Below are 13,759 nucleotides of genomic sequence, written 5' to 3'. Positions count from 1 at the left end.
TACTAAAACTCTTAATTGGGGAGCTATGTCCTTTTTTGCTTATTTTAAAAATAAAAACAAAGCCTTCTGCTATGTGAAGAATGCAGTTTGGGGTCATAGTTGCAGATGTGCCTTAAAGCCTTCATCCGGGCGGGTTCCCCTGAGACCCTGCAAGAAGTCCCCATCCTCTTTTTCTATACAGGTACGGGTCCCTACAGTCCTTCGGTTTGTTTTCATTTCCCCTGGCAAAATCTTCCCCAAGGGTGAATGTCACAGGATAACCAAATGCTCAAACATTTGCCCGGAACACAGAAGTTAAGCCGAGTTAATAAATGACAGACAGATACAATAGCTAACATTATGTGGGTGTGGACTGTTTGCCCCAGCAGTAGGCTCAGCAAATTTCAGAATCAGGATTTGAACCCAGGCAAACTGGCTCAAGTCTGTGCTCTTAACCCCTCACCCTCTACCTCAAACACTCCTCCCTGGATTAGTCCTCCTTAGCCCTTAGCTGTTTCCAGGGGGTGCTTTTTGCTCCCCAGAGCTGGGCTGGGAGCCCTTTCTACCTGCTCCCCGGGAGCCCCATACTGAAGTCTTCATCCTAGTTCATGCGAGACTCAGGACTGAAATCCTTTGGACTTGCCTCTTCCTACAGATGGTAAGGTCTCTGAGGACAGGGTTGAGATTATAACCAACTCTGCAAGGCACATGATGTGTGTGTCTACCCCCATGGGTTAATGAAAGGATGAAAAAGACCAGGTTTTTGTTAACTAAGAGAGTTGCTAATCCAGTGGGGAACAGATCGCTGTACCATGACTGTGAATGGTTCCTCATAGACAGGCCACAGTCAATTCAGGTTCCAAACCCACATGGGGAAGGACCGGTGATCTCTGCCCCCTGGAAACTGGGGAAGAACTGGACGGTGTTTAATTAGAGATGAGTAATATTTTAACCAGCCAAGAAGGGAGAAGAAACAACATGAATGAAGAAATCTCAGGGCAGGTTAGAGAACAGTGAAGAATAGTCCAGGTCAATCCCACACATACCTAACTGGGGTCCTGCAAGAGACCAGCATCACCTAGGTATAGTGCCTAAAACAAACCAGTAGGACAAACTCTCTTCACTCCAGAACTTCACAGAGAAGGAGGAGGAAGACACATAAGCAGATCATGATAAGAACTGATAACCAGAACTTCCCAACCAGGATTCTGGACCTTAAATGGGGTACAAGTATGCCAAGTGCTGATATTCCCAGCTGGGTGGCTGGACAGGGCAGGGGGACATGGCTAGCCAAGGCCTGTGGCTCAGAAGTCCTCATCCAACACCCAGGGGACGCACAGATGCTTCTCTTCTCTACCCGTGCCATGAGGTCGAAGGGTCAGGAAGCTCTGGGAGTGGAGAATCAAGGCAGACTTTCTAGAGGAGGTGATTTCTGAGTTGGGCACTAGCAGTAGAGTAAGAACTCACCAAGAGGCAGGTGGAAGAGACTTTAAACAATGGAACAGTGGAGAGTGGTGACGGTAGAGATGCCAAATTCACTGAGCGGTTACCAAGGGCCAGGCAGACCTGAGACCCTTCTAAGCTATCTTGTTTAATTCTCTCAACATTCTGAGGCAAAGGGGGGTGTGGTTTGAGGTCATTTTACAGATGAGCAAACCAAGGCACAGACAGTTTATGTAACCTTTGCAAAGCCACACAACCAGCCGACAGTGGAGTTGGAATTCCCAGCCAGCTCACCTGTCCCATAGTTCTGAGCCATGGCACCAGACTGTCTTCTATTCAAGAATCCACTGGGGCATGAAACCAAAGATGGAGGGAAAGTCACAGGGAAGGGAAGGCAGCACAAGCTGCATGGTTTTCCCAGGCCGTGGAGTGTTAAGCAGTCAGAAGTAAGAATCAGGCTGGAAGGAGGACACAGCATTCAGCCCAGGCTAAGAGGGCCACTTGGGTGGTGGCCTGGGATCCATGCAAGGCAGCTAGTCCTGGAGTTCAGGATCTAGGCAGGTAGCTCAGACCAAACACCAGTGGAGGTGGGTAAGGGCCAGGCTGCCGAGGTCACAAGCTCCATTTCAGGGAGCTGAGCAGGACTTCACAGGGAGCCATGGAAGACATGAGCAGGGGCTGATACACTGTGTCGTGATGTCAGGAAGACAGCTCTCAAACAGCATCAAGAGTCAAGGTGAGAGATAAGACTTTGGTGGAAACATGCATCCCAAGGACATTGCTGTAATCTGGGGAGATGGGAGGCCACAGGGGCTCACAGGTTTGATGTGGCCCATGGTCTAGATTACATGTGATCTGTTGCCATGATGACTTTGTGGTCTGTATGTTCTTTTACCGAAGATTTGCCCTATGGCAGGGAGGGAGCCCCAGACACTGTCCCTGCTTTCCCCCTTAACGTACCCCTGCTAAGCCACCCTTTCTCCTGTGTCCCCTTCGTGGTGGGTCCTCCTTGATTTCCCCCAGCATCTTCATATGCCTCCCCACTGCCTGTGCACAGCGGCTAGCGGCCATCTTCAGCCGCTTGGGTTTCACCGTCTACCCCCAGGAGCTTCTCCGGTGTTTGTGCAAATATAGGTGGGAGTGATCTCCATGAGAAGAATTGGGGGGAAGCCAGTTTCCTCCATTAAGTGACCAAGCATGTGCTTCTCAGAGCCTTCTCATGACCCTTCTTAGTCTGCACCCCACTGCCCTTGCACGTTCCCTCACTGGGCATACTGCCGTGCGGTGTTACTTCTGCTTCTTAAATCAGTGCCCTCTCCTCTGGGAGATGGTAGAACGGGGTGGGGGATCAGGGGCTTTCAAGTGCTTCTGTTTATTCTGAACCATCCTTATTACCCAGGAAGTGCTCACAGTGGACAGTTAATGACCGCACATTGTATGTAGACAGGGATGAGGGAGATTTCTCCTTGTCAAACAAGACTTCTGTAGGGGGAAGAAACTGATTTTTAAAACTCCATGCTATAAATGTGTTATCAGCCCAGAGGGCTTATTTCTGAACCACAGATGTTCATGATTAAGCTGGGGCTTTGGGGCACTCTGGTATGATCAACCACCAAAGGTTCCTTTCCCCTAAAGACTTCCATCTTCAGGAGAATAAAGGCGTAGGGCAGGAAGGGTGGGCGGGGAGGCCAGTGGGATGTTCATCTCTGATACCAGCCCCAGCTCGGCTGAGGGCCCAACTTCTGAGACTTTTATTTTTGAGACAGAGGCTGTGGGCAGAGGCTGTCTCCATGGCGACCTGCAGCTCAGTCTCCACTAGACCCAGAAGAAGCTGAGACAGAGGAGACAGATAACTCCCTCAATTCTCTCTGGAACAAATGTGGCCACTTTGGAGCAAGAGGACCCTGCCTTCAGCAAGGAAACCATGCTCCAGGCTGGGCCTGAGACTCCATGATCAAGTGGGGTTGTAGACAATGGACATCCATGTTGGCCCCAAGACAGATCTTGACCCTCTTGTGAGCTCACAGGGGATTTCTCTAACCTCAGAAACAGCTAAGCATGTCTGAGGGGTGATGACATATGGGGGACTTTTGTTTAGAGAAGTCAGCTCATGTAACCCTGGGAACAAAATTCCTATAGAAACAAATCTGACTAAACTAAGGAATTTGAAGCCTTCTCCAACAGAACCAGTCCAGGCCTCCCGAACGGCCAAGGATCCAGCAGTCATCAAGCCGCCCATGATGGACATACCAGTGACAGAAGGGAAGAAACAACCACCACGGTCATATAGTCTCAAAGCCCATGACTTGAATGTGCTCGCACCCCTTGGCTTCTAGAGCTGTGTGTAACCCAGAGACCCTGCATGGAGGGTATCTTGAACCCAACTCCCACTTTGTCTTGGCCCTAACGTGGGAAGGGCTGTTACTTGTTTATTTTTTTAGACCTCTTAAACCAAGGCTAGAGCTGGAGATCTAATTGGTTTTGGAGAGATGTTAGTGCAAAGCTTGTCCTTATGTGGAAGAAGCCATTTTGTGCTTGTTCATTAACAGTGAACCTAAGGAACCCCAGCAGTGAAGTAGGGGGGCCTCACCACCCATTTTTGTATTGTTTACCATAGATAAGAACTTTGCCCATTGCTTACTGGGTAGCTAATGTTTGTGTCATTTCAGAACTGGGGCTTCTCGGTTTCTAGACCACGATCGGTGGGAGCGTGGACAAATCATGGAATAGAGGCACGCAGGGGCTAGTTGAGACTCTGATCCAGTTGACGGTGCTCTCCCATGTGCTCTAGCCTTGCCAGCTGGGGGACCTGACATCTGTTTGAGACCTGGGTACAGCTCCCAGCCAGACTGGGCAGGGACCGTGTGTCCGCCCACTGTGGTGGCCCCGACAGACCACTTCTTCCTGCAACCACTTCTTACCAGAGCACCTCTTGGAGTCACACAACAGACACTGGTCTTGCATATCCCTTTTTGCACTTTTCAAGTGAGATCAACCTAACTCCACTTTGGTTGAAAACTTCCTAAGGGGGGAAATTCAGTCTATTGTTTTGGTACAGATATATGGATGGTAAACCTCTTTAAAGTAAAGAAGGTGGCACCTACATGTAAAGTGCAGTCTTGAAACTAGTGTCACCCTATTTCGATTTTCTTGTTCAGGACAGGCATAAAGCTTTTTTTTTTTTTTTTTCCTGAGAGGTGGAAGAATTTTAAGTTTTTCTGTGTGAAACTAATAAAAAGACCCCAGAAAGAACCACATTTTTTTTTAAGATTTTATTTATTTATTTGAGAAAGAGAGACTATGAGTGAAAGAAAGAGAGAGACCATGAGCTGGCGGGGAGGAGAAGAGGGAGAAGCAGACTCCCTGCGCAGCAGGGAGCCTGATGCGGGACGCAATCCCAGGACCCCTGGATCATGACCTGGGCCAAAGGGAGATGCTTCACTGGCTGAGCCACCCAGGCATCCCTAAGAGCCACCTGTTTTTATAAATATGTAACTTACTGAGGAAGAGAATGAGGGAAGCCACCTTTTTATTTCTCCTCTCACCATGTACATATTTGGTCATTGTCTTAAACACTTTCTCAAAATAGCCCTGTTTTGTATGTTTGTTTTGGACAGTATCGTGTCTACATAAGAAACTGAGCTGACCTTTCCATAGAGAGGTCCTGGCGTCTAAAATGATCAGGATAATTAATTAGTTTGTGTCTTCTGTTGTACTTGTATCTCTCATTTGTGTTGACGATTAAAATCGTTACTGCTTTCTCAAGAGGAAGAAAAAAAGAATTTTATTTTATGTCCACTGTCAATAAAACGACGGAAGCAACCAGACCGTTCTTCCTTGTCATCTAATTCATTGACACACTCATTTAAACCAAGCTGCAGATTACCTATGTAATAGCATAGGACGCAGTGAGCACCACACACAAAGACATAGCAGCTTTGCACCTGTGCTCTTTCTGTGAGCTACACTTAAAATAATGATTTTGTATATGTAAATATCATGGGGCGTGGCCATGCAAAAACATCTACCACACAAGCTGAGTTGAAAACACTTAGCTTTCTTGAAAACACTTTCTTCTCTAGGACCAGTGAATTCTGAGTATGGGCCAGTTTCTCTGTCACTATCCTCAACAGGAGAACTTCTTGTGCTGCTGTTACCAAGGTGTGTGTGGGTCTTTTTCTTAAACTAACAAAAACATGGACAATGGAGATAGGAGTGTATGGACAAACAGGTTGAGGGGGATCGGCCAACAGTTATGCTAAATTTTGTCTTATGAGACAAACTGAAAACAGTTTTATTTACTGACTTTATTCAAATTCACTATTTGAATGAGGGTAAGAGGCTGAGACTGCTGTTTCTCCCCAGATAACCTTACACATACACTGCCACACACTTTCTTTTTCCCAGGCAGTACGGAGAGAACCTAGGCTTCAGAAAAGGCAGATACTCTAGTTGAAACAAAAGGAACATTCTCCCACTAACAGAGAAGTTTTGAAAATTCCACTCATTGGCAATTTCTGTCATACAAATTTTATTCCATCTACTTTCAGCATCTGAAATCACGAGCTCGTCAACCCTATTGAAGAGGATTCCCCTTTAAGCCATTAGTAAGGTTTAAGTAAAAAAGACATTCATTCCCATGCATTCATTCCCTGCCAACATTATGAATGTTGTGAGTAATCATTTTAACTAAAGCCCAGACAAAATGATAAAACACTTTTTTTGGTTCGTGCTTTTGTAGTTTTTTTAATTAGATGATCTTTTAATAGCTTCCTTCCAAGATTTCCTTCAGCCACTGAGTTTATAGTCTAGTCAAAGCTGGAAAAACTAATTATGGACACTTAAAATGCCTTATGTTCTTCTAGCACATCTTTTAGGCAAAGCTACCTCCCCTTCCAGAGAAAGCTGAGACTAGAAGTGTTCAGCTAGATGATCTCCCCAATTCTAAACCAATACCTTCAATTTCCAAAAATATTTAAGTAAGCGTGTCGATTTCTGCCTAAACTAAGGGTTAAATATAATACCTTATATTAAGAGTTCTAAGTTCACGCATCTCGCAAAAATATTTAAGTAAGCGTGTTGATTTCTGCCTAAGCGAAGGATTAAATATAATACCTTATGTTAAGAGTTCTAAGTTCAAGAACCTCTTATTTTAGACTTAAGTTAATAATTCCTATTTGCTATACATTTATGAAAAAGCCTTGTAAATGATTTGATAATCAATATATACCCCCCAGGAGTCTAGCTATGGGAAAATTTCCCAAATGCAGAAAAAGATGCATGCACCAAGATGCTCATCTCCCCGACCAACTAGAAACAGCCTTCAATGACCTGCACTATGGAAATCACTGGAGGTTGAATCATTAATATAATGTTTAAGAAGACCATGAATAGAACAAAAACATCCTTGATAAAATACTAAGTGAAAAGGCTTATACAAAATTGTATATGTGGTCTGATGACATCATGTAAAATCTTATAAGAGAAATAAAATATGCATAGAAAAAAATAGATTTGGAAACACACCCTAAAATGTTAGCAGTGATTATCTTTAACCACTAGTGGGACTATTTATACTCCTTCTACTTTTCCATGTAGTCTGAATTTTCTATAATATCCATGGGCTATGTTTACTGAGAAAGGAATGAATAAGAGAAGAGAGGAGCACCCCTGAACACAAAATCAGGGGTGCCTCTCAAGGTCCCATTTCGGAGTGATTCTTTATCTTCACATCTTTAAGAGCTCCTGGCGAAGTGGGAGAAGACAGGATGCGGGTGTGTCACCTCCACTGATAAATAAGAAGCATAATGAGAAGTGAGAAGAGTCTTTCCTGAGAAGAGCAGGGCCCTCTTGCTCCACCGTGGTTCAGAATCAGCCCTGACTGGGCAGACTTGAAACAACACGCCAACTCACTAGTCACATATTCCACAAAGGGAAGTAGAGGAGAAGTGATTGCGCTCAACAACAGTAGCATAGGAGGAAAAGCATGACTGGGTTCTTACTCCCAGGAGAGATGTAATACGCATAGGTCAGAAGTGGGAGAAGTGAAGAAAGGGGAGTACAGGAACGAACTCTGAAATGATCCACAGCAAGTATGAGTGATCGAGACTCCGGAAGTAACAGGGCAGCGTCAGGAAAAGCTCTTCCTTTACATCCGTCTTCTCGTGTGAAACCAATCACATGTCTGTTTCTCAGAGTTGAGCACACTGGGGCGATGAAAGCCATCTGCTGGGCACACCCGGGGCCTGAATAATTCTGAGTGGTCAGTAACAAAGCTCTTCCTCAGCCTTCCTTGACTTGTTCCCACCTAGACTTCTGATGTCACCTGTGAAACAGAGAAAGAACACTGTCTTAGGAATGGATTCCCCATGTCCGTGCTCAGGAGATAATCTGCTTCTAGATATATTGGTAATATACAGGTCATGAGTCCAAACACATTTCTAAAAAATTGATTTTCTTTTGGTATTGGAGTGGCTGTGAGACCATGTTTTCTCTTAAAGATGTGAGTTCTGACCAGCTTGCCATGAGAACGCAATGACCACAGGTTAGAGACCAGGCCAGGCCAGGTGAAGACTCAGAAAGTTTCCCAGTGCTTGATTTGCGGAGTGGTTTCCCACCAATGAAAGGGTAAGTTGAAAATAAAGCTAAGAACTGCTTTTGTTGAAATCAAGTTTTATTATGACATCCAAAAGAATTTCAAATTCTTTCCCTGAACTAGAGTTTCGGGGTGGCAAATGCAAGAATCAATGGATTATTATGTAGGGATCAAGACATTTCCAGTGACTGTCTTTCCCCCATGGCCCTCAGGTCCTTAAGTCCACTCTAAGTATAAAGCTATGGGAAAAAAGTGGCTTTGTTCTGCCCTCAGTTCTTAATTCCTTTCCATCTTGTGTGGGAGAAAGGGAAATACATATACAACTGTTTATTTTATCCCAAGTTATTGGATCAAAGGCTGATTTAAGGATGGAGAGGCCAGATGGGCAAATTGGCAAAGACCTACCCCTACCAACACCAGGTCACTCCCACCTACAGTTGGCATTCTCCTTCCTTGCCCTCACCCCCTAAAAAGATCACCTTCACCCCCCTAGAGACATACATATCTGAACAATATTTTAGCAACATGTAGATGGTTGCCTATAAAATTACATTTTCCATGAACTTCTAAAGGATATGCCAAACAACATGAAAAAAAAAAAGAAAAAGAAAATGGGTCTTACATTGAGAAGAAAAAAAAATATATACAAAAAACCTGGACATTCCAAATTCATTGTTTCTAAAGATATCAACAGTTACGAATTCATAGGCTGTTTTCTCATCCTCATTCTTTCATGGGTGGCCTACACAGAAATGGAGGAATGTCTTTCTCCCAACTCACTTTCATTCACCAATTCATCAACTCTCCTTATATTAATAAAAAAAAATTAAGTTTTCACAAAAGGCAAGTCAATAAGAAGCCAGTGCATTTGCTCATTTTACTCACAGTAAACACATCTGAAGAGGAACAAGACTGAGGATGCTGGAGCTGAGAGGGGGATGGGCATCTCATTTGGGATCTTTTCTGACCTTTTCTATCTTCCACAGCTTTTAAAAAATCATGTTTAATTTTTGTTATCTCCTTTTGGTTTTTTTAAATGTATTTCAGCTCATAAATATAAAAAAATGATAAGAGTTTCAAACTCAAACTACAATCTATTTTTCACCAAAACAATACTATTGTTTTCATTATGAGAGAGTTGAAGTACATTCCTCCTAAATATGTAAGACTTGTCTTGAGCACATCTAGGAGTTCATGCCTGCCTTCCAGATTATATAAAACATGGATCTGTCTTGCTCTAACAAAGTCCCCCATATATATGATCCATAATTGTCAGGACGCAAGGAAGAGTTGGAGTGACCAGAAATATTGAAAGGAACGTAATGCAACACAATCCCCTCCATGACACAATCAATCTGTGAAGAGAAATTCTGCAGGGTAAGTATTTAGGGCTTAGCCCATGTTCGGTGTCTGAGCCTCAGCATAGGTCCTGACACAGGACTTCTTTGGGAAGTTAGTGGGCACTCATAAAGATTAAGGAAAGGGAAGCAAAGGGAAAGAAGGAAGGAGGGAAAGGAAGAAGGAAGGAGGGAGGAGAGGAAGGAAGGAGGGAAGGGAGGAAGGAAGGAAAGAAAGGGAAGGAGGGAGGGAGAGTCTTAATCGTATTTCTATTCCTTACAATTTATTTTCTTAAAAAATTTTCATCAAATGGAATCCCCATTGCTGTTTTTCCCTAAATCTACATGTTCATATTTTAACATTTATTATGTTTATAATTTAGACAGGTAATGAAAAAACATAATTAAAGCAAATGGTAAGATCATGGAGCCAAATCTTGGGTTCAACTGCCAGTTAACTGAATTATATTTCTACCGTACAAATGAGCTATTGATGAAAAGCCTTAAATGTTTGACTAAAATATGTTTGGTGGAAAAAGACGATCAACATACATTTATCTATCCCACAGCAATAAACTTGCATAGCGTATAGTGTATCATGAGAATAAGGAACATGTTTTTGGTACTGATCCATAAAAATACCCATGAAAGAGAATTAAGAAAAAAATATCAAGTCTTTGAGCAGTGTAACCTGATTCCATTAATGCCAAATAGCTATATAGTTTGTGAGTGCCTTTGAAAGATTCAAAAGGATACATGTACTTTATTGCTGGCCGTGCTAACCTCCCTTGGGGAGCAAAATTTGTAGGAAAGGAATGTGAAGAGAGGCTTCTACTTGTTCCTTCCTATATCCCTATATTGTTTGAATTTTTTAAACAATGCATTATCTTCAAATCTGATAATAATGGAAAATAAAATAACTAAGAAAAAATACCATGATTTTAAATTAGTATTGAAATATGTAAATTTTCAGAGCAAAAATATAGTCCATTAACATGACTTACCTTGCTATAATCGGATTTTTCTCCATTACAGTCCATGAAGTTCTATTTGATTTTATTAGCAATCTCTTTCAGAAGACCCTTGAGATCATTAATCTTAGAAAGGGAGAAAACATAGAACTGGTTTTAAGATACATTTTCCAACTGTCCATGATTTAAATAATTACTCTATGGCTTTTCCTTGAAACAGATGTAGTTACTAAGCAGCAAGTATGGCGTATCCTGGAACAGAGCAGAATGGGTGGCAGGCGATATGGACCCTGCCCACTGCTTACTTTCTGAAATCATGGCACTAGCAAATACTCATCAACACCAAGGAGTGGGAGCTTTTCTCAAAGGAAAATCAACAATGGTTCTCAGATAGAAATGACAGGTTTTAACCACACAGAGAAATAATATGTAGAAATAATCATGGCATATGTAGTTAACGCTAATAAAATTATAAGATATCAACAAAGTTTCACTTCAGTAGAAGTATAATACTAATGAAAATATGATATAGGGGCGCCTGGGTGCCTCAGTTGGTTAAGTGTCTGCCTTTGGCTCAGGTCATGATCCCAAGGCCCTGGGGTCAAGCCCCACCTCCGTCTCCCTGCTCCGTGAGGAATCTTCTTCTGCTCTGCCTTTCCTCTCACTCATGTCCACGTTCCTGTTTTCTCTCTCTAAAATAAATAAAATATTTAAAAATAATAATAATATGATAAAATACTAATAAATCAAATATTTGTAACTGAAGTGTCTACTCCCACAAAAAAAAGTATACATAGCAAAACAATTTAAGTAAAATACCTAATAAAATTATTTTTGATATGTGCATCTTTCACAAGCTTATGACGCAAGATGAATGAAGCTCATTCTAAATTATACACCTTATCAGTATATTTGATAAAAGTTCATGGACATAGTGCAATTTCACTATAGTTGGTTTCTAACTTGCTGTGTTTCTCACTCAAGGGAAAAAAAACATGTTTTTATCTTGGGCTTATTTCCAGTAATAATCTCTTCATTTAACTTTTTCTTTTTTTTCTAAGAATGAAATGAATCCATAAGGACTAATAGCTGCCTAAAATAAAGAAGGTCTAGTAAGATCCCTACTTACAGACCTAGGGTCAATTGTGAATGACTTTGTTTTAGGGTATAATGAATGGAGAAATTTTTTATTTGTTGAAGGGGCTTAGTGAGAGCCCTGTATTTGTTGATGGTAGAATGACTCCAATAAGCTTCTAAAAGCAGATGTAAGATTCTGAGAACATGCTCAAGGAACAGGTGATGATCCCTTAAGTTCTCTGTGGATGCAAAGGAGAGACTTTTTTGTTGCTCAGTAGGGTGGGGAGGGTACAGGATCCAGGAGGGAATAAAGAGGAGAGGGGACAGGGGAGCAGAATGAGAAGCAGGGAGACAGGGAGTGAAATCCTGCACAGTCTGAGGCCTCCCTGGGACCCACCCAGATCCTCCCCAAACCTACAAAATGCATGGCGCCAGTTGGCTTCCAGTAGAAACCAGCAAAGGGGCTGAGCTCCACATCCAGGGGCATGCAAAGGGGACAGAACCTGCAAGCTCTTCTCTGAGGACCCTGGGAACTCCTGGCCTGTGTATGGACAGCTTCAACCATGACAAGTGACTTTCCCAGCCCCCACCTCCCACAGCCCCCACAGCTCAGGCCCACTGTCCCCACTGATGCTGTCACCGCCAGATCCTCAGTGGTCAGGAGGTCTCAGTCTGTAAACGGCATGGCTCCTGGTTCCAATGCCCTGATTCACTGGATGACTTCTGACCCACGACCCAGAGAGGCTCCAGCCCTGCCCCTCTCTCCCTCCAAAGCTACCCCAACTGAGACCACGAGTGAAAACAACACAACAGCCAAAAATAGCCTGCTTTCTGCACACACACCTAAAGAAGTCTGGGGTGCCTCTATTCTCAAACCAGACTGTTTAAGCTGCTCTTGTGTGGCCACCCCAGTGGCTCAGAGGGTCTTTGAAAAAGTCCACCAGATATGCCCCTCTCCAGCTAAAACTCTGCAGAAGCTTCCCTCACACGGGGATAAAATCCAACAGGACAGATGCAAGTTCCCACACGGGACAGCCCAGCCACCCCCACTTCCCTCCCACTCAGAGCTTCCCCAGTTCACGATGCCCCTTGTTTGCTGCCTGGAATGCTCCCTGCTTCTCTGGACTCAGGCCTTCCCAGCTGCTGACCCTGCTCCCTGCTGACACAGACACAGGAGATGTGTGGAGTGCGTGCCAGATCCTGCACTGAAAATCATTGTTGCCACCAAATCCTGCACAATTCAGGTCCTATAACCACGCCACTTCACAAAGGCTCCATTCATGACATTGGGGGGCCACATCTGCTTCGAAGGCTCTGAGCCCCATGCCTGGCACATCGCGGGTGCTCGGTAAATATGATGTGCTACGTGTCCCAGCCACAGAAGCAGCAGACAATGGACCTAAATATAAATACATGAGGTAGAAAAGTGAATATATCATATAAGGATATATATTATTTATTACATACCGTATGTGTCTAATATAAATACTCAATCTGAGAATGCTATCTCCAATTGCTCCTTTCATATATTCTCCTAATATTTGCTAAATTTTCCATAATCTTTAAACATACCTATCACTTTTCTTTTTCCTCTCCATTGGTTATAATCGTGATACACATCCTAGCATGGTCATTTACGTACAGCATTCAACTCCAATCAAATAGGAATCTTCCCAGCCCCTCAGGGAATGACCCACAACACAACATCAGAATGAGAGAAGCTGTAACAAGATCCGCTATTGTGTGATACAGAGTCCCCAAAGATGGCTGCTAATGGTTCCTTCGTGCCTGTCCACAAGTGCCACTCCTACCTCAGGAGGTGGGTGACTGAATCTGGCCGGTGGTTTCTCTGAACAGACTCTGGTGGAAGTGGCATCACACCAGGCCCTCAAAAGTAACTGCAGTCTGCTTCCTCACTCTTGGAAGAAGGGGACTGCCTCAAGACCGCCACGCGGTGACAAGCCCAAGCCACAAGGATCAGAAGTCACGGGCGACAGAGAAGCCCACCAAGATGCCAGATCCTGGCCTCACCACCCGTTGTATCCGGCCCAAGAAACCCAATTAAGTACACATGATGCAGAACTGCCCAGATGTGCTCTTCCCAAACCCCTGACCTACCGAAAAAAAAAAAAAAAAAAAAAAGCTAGAGCAAAATAAAATGGTGGGTTGACGCCACGGAACTATAGGGGTTGTTTGTTATGCAGCCAAGCATTTGCACAAAATACACCACCATCCTGAGTAGTTTACTCCAGTGTATACAGCTGGTCATTGCAGAGAAAGGAAACGGGAGGATGAGTCAGAAGGAAGAGAAGAGCTGCTCCAGGGGGACCAGGAAGGCATACTGTCCTGTCAGCACC

The 13,759-nt window shown here is 43.6% G+C and overlaps 1 protein-coding gene across 1 annotated transcript in view; it reads right to left on the bottom strand.

Moving 5' to 3' along the window:
* Positions 1–7,666: 7,666 nt before the first annotated feature.
* The window catches only part of TRPM8 (transient receptor potential cation channel subfamily M member 8), a 75,077-nt gene continuing 68,984 nt past the window's right edge, over positions 7,667–13,759 (bottom strand). The window contains exons 24-25 of the mRNA XM_032857975.1: positions 10,359–10,451; positions 7,667–7,747 (exon numbers count right to left, since the gene is read on the bottom strand). Of these exons, the coding sequence (XP_032713866.1) occupies positions 10,401–10,451 (51 nt within the window). The 3' untranslated portion in view covers positions 7,667–7,747; positions 10,359–10,400. The remainder of the gene's footprint in view (positions 7,748–10,358; positions 10,452–13,759) is intronic.

The sequence above is a fragment of the Lontra canadensis genome, unplaced genomic scaffold, assembly GCF_010015895.1.
Source record: "Lontra canadensis isolate GAN:19392208 unplaced genomic scaffold, GSC_riverotter_1.0 scaffold13, whole genome shotgun sequence".
NCBI classification, from domain to species: Eukaryota; Metazoa; Chordata; class Mammalia; order Carnivora; family Mustelidae; genus Lontra; species Lontra canadensis.
The sequence above is the reverse complement of the archived record's forward strand: the minus strand, read 5'-3'. Positions and strand labels throughout refer to the sequence as shown.